The 20,205-nt window shown below is 38.6% G+C and overlaps 1 protein-coding gene across 2 annotated transcripts in view; it reads left to right on the top strand.

The window, feature by feature from the left end:
- The window catches only part of INTS7 (integrator complex subunit 7), a 39,319-nt gene that overhangs the window by 3,005 nt on the left and 16,109 nt on the right, over positions 1-20,205 (top strand). For both annotated transcript variants that reach the window (XM_074817950.1, XM_074817951.1), the window contains 15 exons: positions 661-798; positions 1,299-1,345; positions 1,836-2,035; positions 3,688-3,810; positions 6,468-6,585; positions 7,523-7,657; positions 8,220-8,317; positions 9,012-9,251; positions 9,944-10,081; positions 10,807-11,013; positions 15,795-15,989; positions 16,762-16,865; positions 17,255-17,323; positions 18,432-18,564; positions 19,810-19,908. In XM_074817950.1, the coding sequence (XP_074674051.1) occupies positions 661-798; positions 1,299-1,345; positions 1,836-2,035; positions 3,688-3,810; positions 6,468-6,585; positions 7,523-7,657; positions 8,220-8,317; positions 9,012-9,251; positions 9,944-10,081; positions 10,807-11,013; positions 15,795-15,989; positions 16,762-16,865; positions 17,255-17,323; positions 18,432-18,564; positions 19,810-19,908 (2,044 nt within the window). The remainder of the gene's footprint in view (positions 1-660; positions 799-1,298; positions 1,346-1,835; positions 2,036-3,687; positions 3,811-6,467; positions 6,586-7,522; positions 7,658-8,219; positions 8,318-9,011; positions 9,252-9,943; positions 10,082-10,806; positions 11,014-15,794; positions 15,990-16,761; positions 16,866-17,254; positions 17,324-18,431; positions 18,565-19,809; positions 19,909-20,205) is intronic.

Below are 20,205 nucleotides of genomic sequence, written 5' to 3' on the forward strand. Positions count from 1 at the left end.
CTTCAGCGAAAGCTCTTGGAAACAAATGATGAAAGCCAGATATTTGTTTGCTTGATTGTGGTAACACTCTAGAAACTTTGCTTTCTTAGCATGTGGTTAAAATTTATGACTGTTCAGACATTTGACTTATTTACTTCTGCAGTCTTAATTGGGAAGAGGGCTAGAAAGGGTGGAAACGGTTCTCTAAATGCTTTTTTAAATCTCCCTAGATGACCACATTTCTGAATTTATATCCCATGATGTGTACTTCATATGTGTCTGAAAATAGCCATCAGTACATTTTAGCATTAAATCTGTTGTTTTGGTACCAGAGCTTGAATGTAAAAACATCTTAAAAGTACTTGTTTCCAGTGCCATAGTGCACTCTTAATTTTATAAGAATTCATGGTAAGTTTCTCACTCTGCCCATTTCAAGCTAAAAGGTGTCAAAATGTAATTAATTTTTTATTTAACCACTGACATAACCCGCATGACAAAACTTGTTTCCTTTTAATTATATGCCTACTTTTAGCATTTGTTTGTTTCTGTAAAGACATGAAAGAGCACATATTTATATAAAAATAGTCTTTTAACCAGTCCTTTTACATTTCTATTTGGTTTCATCTTGCATTTCTTCATGATCATTGTTCTTCCTGACTTTGCTGTCATTTATTTCTATAGGATGTTGGGCAGCATGGCATCTATTATTCCAGAAAGGAAGAATGCACATCACAGTATTCGTCAGAGTTTGGATTCCCATGATAATGTGGAAGTTGAAGCTGCTATATTTGCTGCTGCTAACTTTTCTGCACAGTCAAAGTAAGATGTTATTTTCTTCAGTTTTTCATATTACAGAGAATGGGAACTCTATGGACGCTGGCATTCACAAACCTTAGTACTTCCTTCTGTAGTGCTAACCATGTCATTTATAGTGAAACGTTTAATTATGTGCAATAACAGTATTGTAGAGAAATCTGAATACAAGTTTAACAGATTTTTTTTTTTTCTAAAAGAGTAACGGAAATCTTATAAATATGGGAATGCAAAGTGGAATAGCAGCTTTAATCAAGGATTATTTTACAGAAATTATATTAGGAAACAAAATGTAGCTCTGCTTATCACTTTGACACATTTTTGAAAGCTTCCATTTTATCATTTGATCATGCCCATATGCAGGTGTTCTAAAATGACTCAGGTCTTGGCAAGCACTCTTTTGTGAAAATTTTTATTGTTAAAACACAGTGGTAGTTCAGTTGATTTTTATTTTTTATTATTTATTTACTTTTCATTTCACCTGGTACTTTGTCTTTTCTCTACAGGGATTTTGCTGCTGGAATATGTAATAAAATCAGTGAGATGATTCAAGGTACATATGTATATTAAATGATAAAAGGGAAAAGCTCCACTTTCTCTGAGAATTCTTTATTATCTATATGTAATTATCAGATATCAGAATACTGTTGCTCTTAACCTCAAATGATTCCAGTTTTTAAATTAAATTAGCTAACCAGTAATCTAATGTCTGGCTCTTGTGTCCTCTTAAAATCCAAGTTCTCAAAACACCTGCTGGTAAAGGATAAAAGCTTGCATAGACTGTCACAGGCTGCTTCAGATGAGTTAATATGTATGCTACCTGCCATGAAGCAAGGAGCAACCTTCTCGAAGAGCCACGAAAGTGCTTGTTACTGCTGTCGTTATGCCGTTAGCTAGTGGATGAGTTGTTTGAAGCTAATGCAGGTGCCTGCACAATCTGTGTTCAGCAGTGGTAGCAATGCAGATCTATTGTGTGCCTCAGTACTGCCAAAAGCCAGTACGAAGGACTAACACTCTGCCTATGTTTCTCTTCCTTGTTGCAGGTTTGGCCACACCTGTGGACTTGAAATTGAAGTTGATCCCTATTCTGCAGCACATGCATCATGATGCTAGCCTGGCTTCCAGCTCCCGGCAGCTGCTTCAGCAGCTGGTAACATCATATCCCTCTACCAAGATGGTCATTGTTACTCTGCACACCTTTACTCTGCTTGCTGCTTCTTCTTTAGTTGACATTCCTAAACAGGTAATCCTTCCTAATTCATTCCTTCAACTTAAAGTACAAAGTGCACTTAAAAAACCCTCAGTTTCTAGCTGATGCTAAAAATAAATTACAATGGATATGCTAGTGTGGCAGCTCCTGTGTGCTATAGAGAAATAGCACGTGGCAGCTCCTGTGTGCTATAGAGAAATAGCACGTGGCAGCTCCTGTGTGCTATAGAGAAATAGCACGTGGCAGCTCCTGTGTGCTATAGAGAAATAGCACGTGGCAGCTCCTGTGTGCTATAGAGAAAATGCTCTGAAAACTGCTGCTGCTTTTGTGTTTTTTGCACTCTCTGGTCCCATTTCCAGACAACCCCATCAAACACAGGAACCCTTCTTTACAGATCATAACCTGTCTTTCTTTAAATCAGCTGGGATTGACATCAGGTAGGATGAATCAGCGTTTAGGAGAGCAAACACCCTGACTTCCTGAAAACATTTCATCTTGCCTGTAGAACCCAGGCTTCAGTCTTCACTGCTGTATATTCTCTTGGGTTGTGGGTGTGCTTTTTGCCTTCCTTGCATGCAAGCAAATGAATATTTCACTAGCATAAGACATTTAAAAATGTATTTCTTGAAAAACTCTGAGGAATTTGAATCTGTTGCTATAATTTAGGACTATCAACCAAGTTGTGGGAAAGCAGTGATGAAAAAGTACAATGCTTTTATGTTCTGGTAATGTGCTTTGTGGATGTGATTTATATAGCAGGTCTGAACACAGTGACATTTGAGATTCATGTAACTAATCCTTGTGAAGTAGTCATGAAAATGTATTTGCTTTCTTTCAGTCCTGTACAGATATGGAAGGCTGGTGTCTGTTACTGTTAGACTAATAGCATTGATCTGTCTGAAACTTCTTTCTGGTATGACTGACTTCTGTATTTCAGAGGATGCTTTTGATAGTACTGAATCTAAGCCAACTGAAACCACATTAGAACACTTGATGTGCCTTTTTTTTTTTATGGCAGTAAGCATGATGATTTAGGCTGTATTTCTGCAACACAACAGCCAATGCTGCTTAAAAGTGATATAGCCAGGGTGGGGACTGCAGAGCAAAACCATGGCCAGCATGTTCATGGTTTTTCATGTGCTGGCTATTCTGTCTCTGTAAATTCTTGGGAAATGAGCACAACAAAGGATATGCAGGTAAGTGTCATTTGAGATAAATGCTGCAGGGGGTGTGGGTAGGGGTTGTTTTTGTCAACTACTGAGACATGCAAGGTATGTCTGTGTTGCTGTGTTAACTGCAGATCATGTGGACACCCAAATTGGTATCAAATGCCCAGAATAGTAGCATAATTGTGACAGTGTAAGATGTTTACTGAGTTTCTCAGGGATGTTTTTTAGTATTTCTGTGAGTGCTGAAACAGGTCTCAAGGCTTCTCAGGTATGCAAGGTGATGTAGAGAAGGGTGCATGAACAAGGAGAGCAGGATGGTAGAAGCTGGCTGTCAGGCTGTTTTAGCTTGCCCTGGCATCACTGCCTAAGTAGGGGCTTTTCCATGCGGCAAGCAATCAGACAGATAAGGCAAGTTAGTTTTGGCTGAGTATGCTCAAAATTTCTTCACAAGTACTTTTGAAAAGACTTCCTTCTAGTAGCATCTCTCTCTTATGCAATGAATTTACTTTGTTGCAGATCCAGCTTTTGTTGCAGTACTTGAAGAATGACCCCAGGAAGGCTGTGAAGAGGCTTGCAATCCAAGATTTGAAGTTGTTGGCCAACAAGACACCACATACCTGGAGCAGAGAAAATATTCAGGTTTATACCTTTTTAAGCTAAAATTTATTATGAAACTTTGCAATTAGTTGTAGGATTCTTTCCAGAAGAACAATTTGGGAGGTAAAAGAAGGACGAACATACATCTTACATATCCTTAAGTAAGGTTACTCTGCCAAGCAGAGTAGCCAGGTATTAATGAACAGTTCACAGAATCATAGAGTATCTCTAGTTGGGTAAGTTGACCCATAAGGATCAAAGTTGAAATAGTGTAACTGAGGAAGAGCATGTGTCATGTAGTAGGCCTTTTTACAGTAAGGAAATAACTTTTCCATCTAACGAACTCATCTAATAGACATGAGAGCTGAATGTTTACGTTAATCTTACAATACTGCGTGTGTATTAATGCTGGCATGTAACAGAGAGTCTCTCTAGGATTTACCAAAGCACGTCATCCAGCAAGGTATACTTGAAAGAACAAATGTAATTTTGACTTCATTTCTTACTATTAAAAATGAGCCATTAATACTATCATTGTGACTCCTATTCATGAATGAGACTCTAGAAGGTGTTTATAGTGCACCTGTGTTATTTGGCGAAACAGTTGTTACATTGTAGATAGTGTTGCTGCTTTCTTGCAATCGCAGTTGCATGTGAACATTTTTCCTCTTGTTTTTCTCGTTCTGGTAGAAATGACTGTAGAAAGTAACTTCAGATTACCTTAATGGGAAAATAAATATTTCAAGAACTTAATGGCACAGGCTTAATGCTCTACTTTTCTGTTTTGTTTATTTTTTGTTTGTTTGTTTTTGCTACTCATGGAGTTACTTTAGCTATTTGCTGTTGGAGCATAAGGCAGCTGGGAGGAAAAACTATGTGGATTTTTGTTAATACTCATGTGAGAAATGAAGCACGTTTTGCTTTGTCTCCAATTCTTAGATAAGATGATTTGGAGTGTGCAGAGGTTTTTGTTTTAGTGAACTGCTTTATTCTTCATAATGGATTAATACCAGAAATTTATTTCCTTTTAGGAGTCTTAAGGAACTGCTTTAATGGTTTATGGATTCTTTGCAGTCAGAATACTATACCATTATGCCTTGTTGCTAGTTATCTCAATACAATGAAAGACATTGATAGCACGGCTTTTATCGTTATGTAGTGTCTTAAAGTAGGTGGCCTGATGGTTGAAATGCATAGGAAAAAATTCCGTTGATGTCAGAACTAAACCAGTGACTGGGCTAGAACAAAATTGATGGAAGTTGGTTACTGCTTGCTGAGTTGCATGCAGAAGTGATGAGAATTTTTCTGACTTCTGAAATATAGAGCAAATATTTTTATTTGGGCAACTCTTTTCCATATACGTAAACAACTTGGTAATATTTATACAACAGGGACTGGAACAGACCCTCCTTGTCAAAAAACCTTCTTCTTGTACCCTTTTGCCAACAAGAGTTTCATCAGTGTTAACTTCTTCAGCATTTTGGGTCTGTGTAGGTCAGATAGGAGGCTTGGTCTTTGAATTGTGGAGACTTCACTGGTTTCTAGACATCAGCTTTAAGAAGCTGTTGCTGTTGATGCTTAGAGCAGTCCTACTGACTGCAAAGGTAATAAGCAGTCTGCAGTCCATCCTGCTAATTCTTCTGTGCTCCCACCATTCTTCATAGTTGCTGTTTCAAATATGCTCTGTGAGTGGTGATCTAATAGCACTGGAGTAAAATGTCAGTGTCTTGGGAGACACCAAGACTTATTTTCAACCCTAATCACTACCTTCTTCTGTCTGTTGATGACAGATTCAGTGGATTAGCAAAATACTATATCGATACAAAGTACAAATTTATTTAGAATTTAATTCTTACACCATACAAAAACATACATATGCCTGATAAGAACACTATTTGGGGTTTCTATTTGTTCTATGTAACTAATTCTGTGTTGTTTTTCTTTATTCAGTTAGTGGATGTTATAATTAAGCTTTGGCACTCTGAGGCAGAATATACTAACATTTTTCATTTGTGCCTCATACTGCTTTCCCTCATGTTGAGTGAAAAAGCCTCCAAAACCAGTGAATGACTAAATTGTGGACAGTGTTGGCATAATGAATCTGAGAACAATGTACATTTTAAGAGTTATTCCAATCTAGATGTGATAAGGCCTAAGGACATCTGGCAAAAGGCACAAAAGTATGACAGGAGCTCTACTATAAACTTCTTAAAGTGTATTTTATTTAACTCATTTAATCAAGAAACTTGAAGTGTATTCTGTTGGACACCAGGACTGTTAAAGGAAATGCCACTTGAAACTTTACTTTTCGGAGATGTATGCTTACATAAAGCCCTGCGGATGGTTATAAGGCAAAATAATCAGTATGCCTTTAAGACTGGAGAACTGTCTTAAAATCTTTGCAATATTTGATCAGTAAGACCTGATAATATTTTTGCCACTGATTTTTAATTAACAAATGACAAATTGGTGTTTTCTAGCATATGAGACCCACTGTCGCTTTTCTGCAAACCATGTCCTCAGTCTGCTAAAACAGATGCTTCAGGACATGACTTCTAACTTTTGATTTCAGTATAGTATTTTCTGTGAAAAAATCTTGACTTGCAAAACTTTTCACAGACAAGTGCAATGAAATGCTTAATACAGATAGCTCATGGGACTTCCTTCCCTCTGTATCTTTTTTTCCTGCTAATCTTTAGGCACTCTGTGAATCTGCTCTTCACACACCTTATGACAGCTTGAAACTGGGCATGCTATCTGTTCTTTCCACGTTATCAGGGACCATTGCCATTAAACAGTACTTCAGCAGTGCTCCAGGTAAGAAAACTAGATTAGATTATCATCTTGGGCATTTCTAATGGGTTGGCTATCTACTGATAATCAGTTTCATCTAAATACATTGTAGCATGTTCTTAAACTATTTTTGAACTTCAGAACACTAGCTGAGAGTCAGATGCTGTATAACCATGAATAGTTGTGGTCTAAGATTTTGTTCTGGATTTTGTGGGTAATATGAAAGGTTTTTTATCTTTGGGTCTTCAACTTTTCTTCATAAAATGAACAAGTGTAATGGCTTTCAAATGGCTGACCTGTATTCTGCTTAAGGTGCTTTGAAACCATGGATTTGCGTAGTTTTTGAGTGGCATGGAGGGTTAATGGTATGAGAGTGGGCTGGCTTGTTACCCTGGCACAGTGAAACTGTGACCTGCTTCAGTACCAGGTGAACCTTTCTGCTTTGTGACTATATTCTGGAGAAACAGTAGATGTTTTAAAGTGATTAAAGGTATCTTGTTCTTAAAATGGTGATCATACTGTTTTCTTTTTTTTTGTTTTTTGAAAGCGAACTGCCCTAATGACTATTATGAGCTCAACTACATGGGCTGCAGAAATGGGGAAAAACAGTACATCCTTTTCAGTCATTCTGGCATGTCTTAATAATGAATATGCTCACCAGCTGTTTTTAATCAGATAAAATATTTCTTAAGGCAATATTTGTCTGAGTCCCTGGAACATCAGCCTTCAGACCCAAATATTCTTTCTCATGTATGTCTAATTATATAATGTTCAGGAATGGAGGGAGAGTCTCTGTTTGTGTGTAGAGAGAGAGAGAAAGATGTTATTTCCTATCCTTTAAACATATGAAAAAAAAGTTAATCCTAAATCAGTATAGGTTTTTTTGCAGAAATGTACTTGAAAAGATCTGTCGTGTAGTTATGGACTGTGCTGTTTTATGTCCTGTTTGCCTCATCTTTAGGAACAGCAGCTACTACTGCAAGATCACTTGATTTGGTAAAACTAGCACAGGAGTGCTGTTACCATAATAACCGTGGCATTGCAGCTCATGGTGTGAGAATTCTGACTAATATATCAGCCTCTTGTCAGGAAAAAGGTAAATGAAAGCAAGGACAATGAAATGTGTCTGTTTACAGTCAGGCTTATGCACTTAAGACTTATTAACTGTTCTTGCCTGTAAATCTGTCTGATCCTTCGTGTTGGTTAGGAAGAATGGGGACTATAATCTAGTAGAAAATAATCTGTATGATTTTACAAATGGTGGGAAGATTTCATCTTTGTCTAATTTGAGAAAATTACTGGGCATAGTAGACCTCATGCTAAGTAAATGCTTGTCTTACCTTTGCTGTGAGACTAGTGAATTGTTTGTGAACCTTTGAAAATTCTTTGGACAAAGTCTGTTGCAAAAGAGTAACAGGTCATTCAGAAGTCTTAGTACAGAGATTTATGCACACTCTACAAATGACACAGTTGGTGTGACTGCTAAGTAGTTACTTGAGACATGTAATGGTAGGATTGTTTCTAATCAAAATAAGGTAAGGCAGAAGTATTAGGAGGATACTTATCTGTCATGATTGCAACACCAGTGCAAACATTACATTAGTTATGGTCAGAAAACGTAATGGGGAACTAACTTAACTCTGTTTCTCTTTTCGTAGATCTTCTGCCTTTGGAGCAAGATGCAGTTTTTGGCTTAGAAGCTCTTCTTGTTCTTTGTAGTCAAGATGACAGTCCAGGAGCTCAGGCAACCTTAAAGGTGATATAACTGATGTCTTCCCCTAGCACAGCTCTAAGTTATAGTAATAGCTTGTATAACAGAAAGGTTAGTGTGCACAAGATCTTGTCTGGTGGAAGCATAACTTACTGGAAGGAAATGAAGGGTTTTTTCTATGTTTTGCCCATAATCAGAGTTCAGAGCAGTAGAGAAACTGAGCATAACTATAGAGCAACTTCTCACATCTCTAGAGTGAGTTTATTATTGTAGGGGGAAAAAAATGCATTCCCCTCAGAGGAACAGCTGTAATAAAACATGAGCTTGAACATGGAATGGGGGTGTCTCCAGAGGATGAAGAGAATTTTGGAGAGAACCTTCTTTTTGGAGATGGGGATGCAATGTACACTTGTACACAATTTCAAGACTTTTATAAATGATTATTTTTATTTTCTCACTTCATAAGCTGCTACCAGTAATTTTATCTAGTTATTTACCTGTAAAAGCTGGTGGTATGAGAAAGATGATTATCGTTTCTTGAATTTGTGGTATGTTTTTGTGCTGTGAGTTCAGGGACAGACGCTTGGGCTCTTAGAAAAATCTCATCTTTTCTGGAGTACATCTGAAAACACCAGATCTTCTATATTTCTGCAATTGTACTTGCAGAGAAGTGTGTCTGGCTTCTTTATTTTTAAGCAGACATTGTGTTTACTGTACCTGTTGATTGTGTGAATTGCAGATCACATTAACTTGTATGGTGAAGCTGGTCAAGTGCCGTCCTCACCTGAGCCAGTCAGTCGTTGAATCCCTGCTGACCCAGTTGCACAGTGCCCAGGATGCTGCTAGGATTCTCATGTGCCACTGTTTAGCAGCTATCGCCATGCAGCTGCCTGTCTTAGCAGATGGGATGCTAGGAGACCTAATGGACCTCTATAAATTAATTGGACGATCTGCCACAGATAAAAAACAGGAACTCTTGGTAAGACCACCTTCTGGTGAATAGCCCTTGATGGATAAAGTCTATATAAACTACTGTGGATGGATTTTATTTTAAAAGGCAGCGAAGCCATTTGTGTCCAAGTCTATAGACACTGTTTTCAGTTTTGCTTTAACTTTTGACTATATATGTCAGTGTTTGGTGTTGAAACGGCTCATAGATGGAGCTGAACTATGCAGTGTATTCCATTAGATTTTCCAGCAGATGGCACTGCTTAGACAAACCTAGCTATTGAAACTATTGGGGTATCTGTAAAATAAGGGTTCTAGAAAAACAAAATGGCAGTTAGCTCAATTTTTGTATGGTACTCTGACGCACATGACTTCTAATATACTGTAAGAGATAAAAATGCTTTTATCGGATCTATTTGCAAATGAATTTTAAGAAAATGACAAGCTTCCTGTTAATTCATTTGGAGCATTTGAAATAGCTTAAAGCCACAGTAAAGATTTTTTTTTTTTTAAATGAAAGTGACTTTTCATCTACAAGAAATACTTAAAAGATATGTATGAGTGAGAAAAGTTCCTCAATTAAAATGTATATATAATCTATGTAGTTTTGAGTCCAGAATCAAGCAGACCATTTCTGGTAGTTCAGGAAACAAAATTGGCTTTTTTAACTTGTTTTAGTTCCTGAAATATAACCTTCTTCCTCACCCCTTCAATCTTTTTTAGGTTTCTCTTGCCACAGTGATATTTGTTTCCAGTCAGAAAGCTTTATCTTCAGAAATCAAAACTGTTATCAAACAGCAGCTTGAGAATGCCTCCAATGGGTGGACAGCCTACAGGATAGCCAGGCAGGCTTCCAGAATGGTAAGTGAAAATACTTGGAGGAAAATGGTTTGGTGTAGTTAGAAGGATGCTAGTGATTGGTTTGAACTGGGTAAAGAAAGTAAGGAAAATGGTAGAACTCGGGAGGAGGAATTGGGGGGGGCACCAAAAAAAAAAATTTGCGCTCTTAATTTCCTGGAATGCTGATTCAGTTATATGCCATTTAAGGCAGTCATTCTGTCAGGATGGTTTTTCACTTGTCCTTTTGAAGTACTTGAGAAGGAAGTAAATAATGACCTGATACTTTCTTGAGGACATGCCTAATCTGCATTGTCTAGCTGTTCTTTAGAAGGTGATATAGGCCATCCTGATGTGTGCTTCACTTTCTTCAGTGTGAAGAAAGGAAGAAAAAGATACTGTTTCCTTTTTTTCCTTCAGTAAAGTCACAGCTGGGGTTAGAATTATATAGAAACCTTAGTATGAGATGCTGGGGTAAAAGTAAACTTCAATATTTGTTTCTCATCTTGTTGAACTATCTTGTGTAAGTACTATTCTTTATACAGGCTGATATTTCCATAAAATAAGCATTTGTACTTTTATTTATTGTTAGGATTGTCATGATGAAATGATTCAAAGAAGTTTCACTGTTTCTATTTTTAAAGTAAGAGTAGTTCTGGAGCTGTTACTGTTTTCTTATTTGTATCTGTTTTGTAGAAATGCACAGCCTTCTTTCATGTCCCCACTTAGAAACGTTCTTGTCATTACAGGGCAACCATGACATGGCCAGAGAGCTGTATCAAAGCCTGCTGACTCAGGTGGCTTCAGAACACTTCTACTTCTGGCTGAACAGCTTGAAGGAGTTCTCCCATGCAGAACAGTGTCTGACGGGTTTGCAGGAGGACAACTACAGCTCAGCGCTTTCCTGCATTGCTGAAGCTTTAAAATCCTATCACAAAGGAATAGCGTCACTGACGGTTAGCACAGATCTTCTACTTTTAGTGATGATGTTTCTGTATACTGCAGCAGGTCTGTTTGGCTTCTGTTCTTAAACCTCTGAGAAGTTTTTAGAGAAGTCTGACACCTGCCTGACACTCACTTTGAGAGGACTGCAGGGCAGAGCCAGTTGTAACACACTGCACCTTCAGAAAGAAGATCCTGTAGCTCAGTAAAGTGTGACTAGCTAGATTTCTCTTTCTTCTTTTCTTCTCCCTGCCCCCACTCACTTCCTGCCTTGATCAAATCATATGATATGTGACAGATCTTTTTTAAAGCTACAGTACTTAAAATTTTCCACTCCTTGTCTTGGCTGAATAAATGCTATTATAATAGTCAAGCCTGGGAATTTGCTTAAATTGGCTGCTATCTTCTGGAGATATGGAGAAGGATTTAATTGTCTTCCTCCCTCCTGCTGAGTTCACATTGCTTTGTATTTGACAATGTGATCCTGTAGAATCCTAATAACCAGGCAACACCAATTTACTAAGAGGAGGGAGGGCAATTCAATCTCATCAAATCAGCAGAATTCAGATAGTACCTGCTTCTATGCAAATACTTCCTGCTTCTCTGAAGTGGTGAAAATGGCAAGAACTGCCATTTAGATGTGATGCTGTGAATGTAAACAAAAAAGCATTAATGAATATGGACCTTCAGTTCTTATGGTGAAGTTTCTTCTTAACAAAAGATCTAGCTTCACACAATACCTTCCTTCATACTTCAGTTTCCATGAAGAAATTTTTACATACAGTTTTCTTGTATGTCTCTTGAATGAGACTGCTTTTTCTTTTTTTTTTTCCAGTTACTAGAACTGTCAGTGTTGTTACAATTCAGATATTAGTGTTTAATAAAGTTCAGATATTACTGTTTATTAATAAACTGTCCCTGAATAAGCAGGAAGGATGTAAATTTTACACCTTTGTCCTCTGAGAGAAAGCTCCATCATTCCTGAAGTATTTGTCTTTAACTTGTTGGTTGAATGAATAAGGCTTTTAATTCAACATTTCAAGATTTTTCTAATGTCTAGAAGATGCAGAGGGGGGACCTCGTCTAATTAGATGTTAACATTTAATACAGGCAGGAAGATGTTTAAATAAGTCATTCTGTGATTCAGTAATTTCGTTAGCCTTTCCCTAGAGAGTTTGTTTTCTGTTGAAGGATTCCTGTTCTTATCTCCTCTGCTGACTTCACTTCCTGTGTGTTGCACATAGTGCTTTTCTGGGTGCAGTACCTTCCTTGTGGGTGGCTGTGGTCCAGAGGAGTAAGTACAGGTTTTGGAGAGCTAGAGAAGAGGAGATTAGGTTTTATTGCTGGCTGTTGCTGACTGGTTGCATTGCTCAGGACAAATTCCTAACCATGCTTGAGTGTCTCAGCTGTAAAAGGAGCCACTCACTGCTTGCATCTACAGAACTCAGTATCTCAAAGGGGCAAAGTGCCATAAAGTGCACGATAGTCTTACTGCTGAAGATGTTTGCTGTCTCTTCCCTCTGACTTCAGAGTTACTGTTGCCACTGTTTCAGTGTGGGGTGTGACTCAGCACTGTTGGTACCGCAGACCATTAGTGTGTATGATGAACCCTGTGTAGCTGTCTGTTTAGTGGCTGGAAGACACTGTGCCAGTAAATCTGTTGCAGATGTTCAGTCAGCCCAGTTTAGAGATGATGAAATATTCAGACAGTGTCTGATCTTGTCAGAAAATTTCTCAATTCCTTCTTGGTATACATGCAACGGTCTGTCTTGCATTGCTGAATGCAAAATGTTCTTTCGTGTGAGTTAGTCCACTGGAGGAAAAATGTCCCACTATGGATGAGATGTGTGGGAGGGAGGGCAGGGACTTGTCATAGAGTATTTCGGCCACAGTCCCCATCTGTCTTACTGTTTACTTGCTTGTAGAGTTAGCAAAGGTTTTGAATAGGACCTGCTCTTTCTGGCACAGAACATGCATCTCATTGGAAGCGTTATCACAAAGCTGATCTCCTTCTATGACAAAATGACCCGACTATTGGACAAGGGAAAAGCTGTGGATATTATCTACCTGGATTTTCGAAAAGCATTTGACAGTTCCCCATAGAATTCTCATAGAAAAACTGGCTGCCCATGGCCTGGATCAGCAAACAGTCTGCTGGGTCAAGCACTGGCTGGATGGACGGTCCCAGAGAGTGGTGGTCAATGGAGCTAAATCCAGCTGGCGGCCGGTCACAAGTGGTGTTCCTCAGGGCTCAGTGCTGGGACCATTTCTGTTCAACATCTTTATTGATGATCTTGATAAGGACATAGAGTGTATCATTAGTAAATTCGCAGATGACACCAAGTTAAGCGGGAGTCTCGATGTGCATGAGGATAGGGAGGCACTACAGAGAAACTTAGATTGGTTTGGTGGGCCAACGTTAACGGGATGAGCTTCAACAAGGCCAAGTGCCAGGTCCTGCACTTGGGCCACAACAACTCCATGCATCGCTATAGGCTTGGGGAGGTGTGGCTGGAGAGCTGTCTGGAAGAGAAGGATCTGGAGGTTCTAATTGACAAGCTGCTGAACATGAGCCGGCAGTGTGCCCAGGTGGCCAAGAAAGCCAACGGCATCCTGGCTTGTATTAGAAACAGTGTGACCAGCAGAAGTAGGGAGGTGATAGTCCCCCTGTACTCTGCACTGGTGAGGTCACACCTTGAATATTGTGTCCAGTTTTGGGCACCTCAATACGAGGTGCTGGAGCGAGTGCAGAGGAGGGCAACGAAGCTGGTGAAGGGCCTGGAGAACAGATCCTGTGAAGAGTGATTGAAGGAGCAGGGACTGTTTAGTTTGAGGAGAAGGCTAAGGGGAGACCTCATCACTCTTTACAACTACCTGAAAGGACATTGTAGAGAGGTTGGTGGTGGCCTCTTCTCACAGATAATTAGCAATAGAACAAGAGGGAGTGGCTTTAAACTGCAACAGGGGAGGTTTAGACTGGACATTAGGAAAAATTTTTCACAGAAAGAGTGGTCAGACAGTGGAATAGGCTGCGCAGGGAGGTGGTGGAGTCACCATCCCTCGATGTGTTTAAGGGTCGTTTAGATGAGATGTTGGGGGATATGGTGTAGGGGAGAACTTGTAGAGTAGGGCTGATGGTTGGACTCAATGATCCAAAGGGTCTTTTCCAACCTGAATGATTCTGTGATTATGCTTATTTTTCACTGGTGGTAATCTAGAGAAGATACAGAACTTGAACAAAGAATATAACCATTGATTCAGTAGCACTAACTCTAAATATGTTGATAACAAAGTGGTTCTGTTTGAAGAACTTGGCTGGACCAAAGAACTCTTTCAGTAATTTTCAAAAAAAGAATTGTACCTCACTTATTGCCCATGACTATGTGGGTAGCAGATAAGGTAAATTGCAGTATTAATGAGACAAGCTTGTATTTCCATTTACAAGAATTGAGTCCAATTTGTGCTACTAAAAATGTCTGGATTTTCTGATATGAGTACTGGTACTTTACTCTCTATAAAAGCATGTGGTCTCTGTAGAGCAATTACACCACAGTGAGATCTCTTCAACAGAGGGTTTTCTGAAACCACTCTTGCAGAATAAACTGAACAATTTCCATTCAAAAGGGATTTTTTTTAATGCCCTTGGAGAGGGAAAGAGAAGTGGTAGATAAGAGGGGCTGAATGGCTCAAGTGATGAAATAGTCTTATTTCTTTGAATGAAATGTAGCTCAGTAGTTTAAAGTGGTTGCAGTTGGCTGATGTTTCCTCACTTCAGTCAACAGTGGCCAGTTCTCAGATGATGTGATGTTTTGTGAGAAACTAGTTTGCTGCTTTTCTGTTGGCAAAGAAATGGTTCTTAGTAAGGTTTTGGGATGGGTTATAACTTCTTGCTTCCAGAACTGACCTTTTCTGTTGGGGAATAAGAAGTACTGGGGAAGACACACATGAGTTTAACATACTTCCATTCTCTGAGTAAGAGGAGGTCCTAGTGCTTTTTTTTTGCAGATGGCTTTTTTTCTCCCTAAAGAGGAACATGTACTCTTCTCAAAATCTAACAGTGTAAGAAAGTAAGTAGTGGATTTTTGGCTTAACTAGTATCAAATCTTGAGTGCTGAAGTTTACCCCTTCCTGGGTGTCTTAAGCTGTCCCAGATGCTTTTACAAGTCAGATAAGCTTTTAGGGAGCCAAGTTTCACAGAACCATATTTTGTAAATAGCAGCATGCGTACCCTCCTGGAGTTCTGTTATCTACTGTTCTTAGTTGTCACTGAACTGTGTCTCTGACTTCATCAAATGCAAGGTTCAGTGCCTTCATAATGTTCCTGTCCATTTCACAGTTCCAAAGAAATCAAAGGTTATCACCCCTTCATCTTGCTGCAGGTAACTTTAGCCAATTCTTTCTTTTCTGGCTAATGCAGAGAATAATTTTTTCAGTCCTTTGTGTTTCTGTTTGCCTTCCAATTCAGTGTGCTTTCTCTTATGGTAAGGACAGTCTGGACTAATGTAATTTTAAGCCTAATGGCTTGGACTTGGAAAAAGAGGAACTAGGTGCCCTGATAGCATTGTAACAGCTCAAGTCACCTTTCTTACGGGGGTGAGATATGCTTGAAATATGGCTTGGTAATTACTCAACTTCTGTGTTGTTTATACTCAGTATGACTTAAATTGAGCAAATCTGTTAAACGTAGTTTTTAAAAAGCAGCTTTTAGAATTGAAGGGTTCAGTGACATTGCAAAGTTATTTTATCATGTTTGCTTTTGACCTAGATTGCCAATGTTCCTATTACTGTGTTTCAGGCTGCTAGTACACCACTTAATCCTCTGAGCTTTCAGTGTGGATTTGTGAAACTCAGGATTGACCTTCTGCAAGCTTTTTCTCAACTCATTTGTACCTGCAACAGCCTAAAAACAAGTCCACCACCAGCTATTGCCACAACGATTGCTATGACATCAGGAAATGATCTCCAAAGGTGTGGACGCATCTCTAACCAGGCATGTGTTCTTGTTCCACTTGTGTGCAGTTACGTTTATGACTCTGGTATGAATTTTGTCTCTCAGCAAACATAGCTGATGGAAGAAATGAAAAGCGGTAGTGAAGAGTTGCTAAATAGTGGGCCTTTGTTTTCACCTGTAGCTATAAAAATGTCTGCCTGTAGCAGACTTTATTTTGAAGTTGAGCATGTAGGTATGTTTTCTCATATGTTCACATGCACAGCTTCCAAGAAGTGCATGTAGTAAACCACTCAGTATGCTCAAACTTGCAGCAAGACCTTTCACACCTTGTTTTGAAACACCTCAGATACTGTGATTACACTAAGGAAGAACATATACTTTAGATCGTACTGCAGCTCCTTCTGGTGAGTGTTGGCAACTAACTTGATACCGTACCCAACACCAGGACAGGCTGTTTCTAGAATACACATAGTCTGCAAGAAGGAGTGAGTGGGTACTCTTTGAAAGACAGAGCAGGTTTATTTGCCAGTAGGGGATAGGGGAAGTTGTTGGTGAGGTTTTTTGTTTTATTTTTAACCCAAGGAGGATATGTTGGTGCTGTGTTACAGGAAAAATATCTGTTTAATGCGTGGATAATAGTCTGTCACTCTGGTGATTTCTATCTGTGTGAAGAAGTAAGAACTTTATATGTTTTGCCAGAGTATGTTGTCTTATTCCTTCAGTGTTGTGTAGTGCAGTGGTTTTCTGGATGTGGGGGGTTTTGTTTTGCTTTGATTTTTTTTTTTTTTTGACTAGTAACATTGCCCTGTAGATGAAACATTCGATGGAGGAATTCCGAAACCTGGCTACACGGTATGGAGATCTGTATCAGTCATCTTTTGATGCAGACTCAACAACTCTAAAGAATGTAGAACTGTATCCTTTTCAAAATCTTAGAATTTGTCCATTTCTCACATGGACAGCATGAAGTTAACAATCCTCTTTTCTATGAACACTGGCACAAAGTCATTTTGAAGCAGTTAGTAACATAAAAATTAGGTACCAGTTGCTTAAAACCTATTTGGAAATAAACATGGCCATACTATTGTTTGGAATTACTTTATGAACAAGTTATGACACAAAAATTGCAACAGCATAGAACTTGGGATTTTCATTGTACTTGCTCTGTTTACTAAAGGAGTAATGACTGTAGGATTACTTCACAAAAGCAAGAGAAATAAGGAAAAGTGCCAGTAAATATACTGCATTTCTTGGTTTAGGTGCCAACTTTGTAAGTCTTTTAACTCCTTAGTATTAATAATCAGACAACAGCAGAGCTGCCTGTTGATTTCACATGCAATAGAAGCTCTGATTTTGGATCCAGAATCTGCAAAGTAGGTTTGATAACTAACTTTCTACTCCTTTGCTATTTATTTCTAAATCCTTGGAGCTTTAAGCCTAGGAATTCAAAGAATGTTCAGAAAGTTTCTCAGTAGACCCTTCTAATTCTGCTCTGGGCAGGCTTGATGACCTGTTGCTGCTGTGCTATACCTGGGTTAGGGACTATGTTTCGGGTTCTGTATTTTATACTGATTTTGCTCTTCAGAGCAGTATACTGGACTTGTCTTAAATACAGACTTGCACTAAAATAGAAATTAACTTCTATTATCTTCTTTAGTCATCTATTTTAACTTGTGTCATTCTGTGTTAGCTTCCATACCTGCTGTTTGTTCTTGTAAGCACACATGAGTTTCCTTCAGAGTCCTGAAAATACATGCACTAAATGAGTTTAAACTTCTAATGTAAATCCATCACCTCTGGCTCTTTTTTTAACAGTGAATTTATACCCACTAGAAAATAACGTATGAATTGGATCGCTCCTTAAGTTTCCCAGGCTGAGATTAAATGGAAGATAATGTGGATAAACATCCTTTTTAAATGTGTGATTTTATAACTGGAAATAAGTGAACATTCTAAGTGACTGTCCAACTCATTATGAATTAAGCATTGCTTAGAAGATGTATTAATCATATTTGTAAAAAGTATGAAGCTGTGAACTTCAGAACATTAGGTTTCTAGGAGATGAATTTATATTCAAAGCATGAGATTATAGACTTCCAGATTTAGTCTTAATTCTGACTGGCATTCTTGCTTTTCCTTGAGTTGTGAGACTTTTAAAAACATCATAAACATTGCAGAATTAAATAAAAGCCAGGGGAATTAAGCATGCTGAGTCTGTTAGACCTGTAACTGCTTCAAGTGAGAGGGTGGGGACAGAAAATGATGGAGAAACTGTAGTTAAGAAAGGGTTTAAAAGTAAAGGGCAAGTCTTACAGTGGAAAAATAATAAAGAAACAGAGTAAACAGTTTGAAGGACATAGTTATTTTAAATGGATTTCAGTTTGTAGCAGAGGATGGTCTTGCTGGGCCTGTTTAGGAGTGCACCTCCCAGATTATGATGAGGAGAGTATGTTAGACATGATGAAAAGTTTTATTTTTTAGTTTTCAGGAATATAGCTCGAATGGAACAGCACATGTTGAGAGTGAATATGAAAGAAGAATGATGTCTGTATTTAATCATGTACTGGAAGAAGTGGAATCCCTCAACAGGAAGTATGCTCCTGTGTCTTACTTGGCAAGTAACAGTTTTAAATGTATATTCTGTAGACAAAGATTCCAAAAACTTGGCAACTCCATATATCTGTGGTGCTCAAGAAACTGAAGAGCACACTCTGTTAATTAACACAACCTCTTACTGGCACAAATGGTCTCTCCAGAGACTCATTACTTCAAATATTCTCCAAAAAAGGTTTTGCTAAGACATCTGTAACCTTACTGGTCTGATTCAAAATAATGTTTTAAAAATTCTGATACTAAGAACACAGCAGATGCTGATAAGATAACTAAAAGTATTGTCAAGTCTCTGTCAGATCTCTTGCCACAGTTGCATTCAAAGACTGAAGCGCATTCTCTTTGTTCATGCTGTTGTCATGAAGGAATTCTTCCCCTGTCGCACAGTGGTGGAGGGTCCAGCCCTAGCCTAGCTTTGGTCACTGAGCTGTTGGCAGTTAATACTGTGTTTTGTGAGTATAGTGTTTCTCTTATCAATGCAGGTCATCAGAGAACACAATGTAAAGTGTGCTGAATGCAAACAGTGAGCTGATAACGTACTCCAGTGCAGGGCTAGTACAGTTTTGTCTTTTACTGTTAGTGAACATCATAAAGCTGAAGTGCATGTTGGTGGGAACGAGGTAGTTCATTTGTCGTGGCTGGCACCTATTTGCCTGGTTTCTAAATTCAACAGTCCTTACCAATTCCAAATAGAAGAATGAGTTGTGTAAAACATAGCAAAGGTAAACCCTGCAAACTTAGCTGTTGCTGGCTCCATATCAATGCAGCTAGGTGACTTCAGTAGCGCCGCTGTTGCTCATCTGAGCCAGAAGGATGTTATAGTGCAGTGGGGAAAGGAAGAGTAAACAAGAGACTTAAAACTTAATCATTGCACCACATTAAGTTGTGGTAGATGCCAGTCTTGTTTGCTTGGAGGGGAATTGTTTATTGGAGAGTTTTTGTGTATGAGTGTTTCAAGCAGATACTGCTCTGCTGACTTTAACACTAGGACTGAAATGATTTGGATTTTTCTTTTTCTTGGCCTCCTTGTGCTTTCCAGGGCAGAATACCTTCTTCATAAAGGGCAGAATATAAACAGAGAGGTTGAACGTAGTCAGTCGTCATAGAGGCTGTTATCCTGTGACTGTATCAATATATTTCTGGACTTCTCATGTGAATTACCGCAGTTTCAGTACCTCAAGTGCATGTCTTTTTACTATGCCATGAATGATATTTTTTTTCTCAATTGTTTTGGCTCTGTTTCTTACAGCATACAGCTTGTCTGTGCAATGCTGTCATTGCATTGTTGAAGGTACCCCTTTCATTTCAAAGGTACTTCTTTCAAAAGCTGCAGTCTACAAGTATTAAGGTAAGTACTGCTCAAATGTAGCCTAAAACTTCTTTATAAAGAGTCTTTACTTATGAGAAAAGCCTTACTGAAGGCACAAAGCTTCAGCATTTTTAGTGAAGATACATAACTGCAAATAGCATCTGGGTTTATCTGTTAGGAGTAACTTGAATAATATGTACTTATCATTAAGAACTGCTAGGCTGTGACTTAGGCAAGTAGGATTCAGTTCTTTGATTGCAAAGTCTTAAAGATAAAATCTAACTGGAATTTTTGTTGATTCTGAGTCTGCAAAGCTGAATAATGTTCTAGTCCTGG

Source organism: Strix aluco, chromosome 3, assembly GCF_031877795.1.
Source record: "Strix aluco isolate bStrAlu1 chromosome 3, bStrAlu1.hap1, whole genome shotgun sequence".
Taxonomy (NCBI): Eukaryota; Metazoa; Chordata; class Aves; order Strigiformes; family Strigidae; genus Strix; species Strix aluco.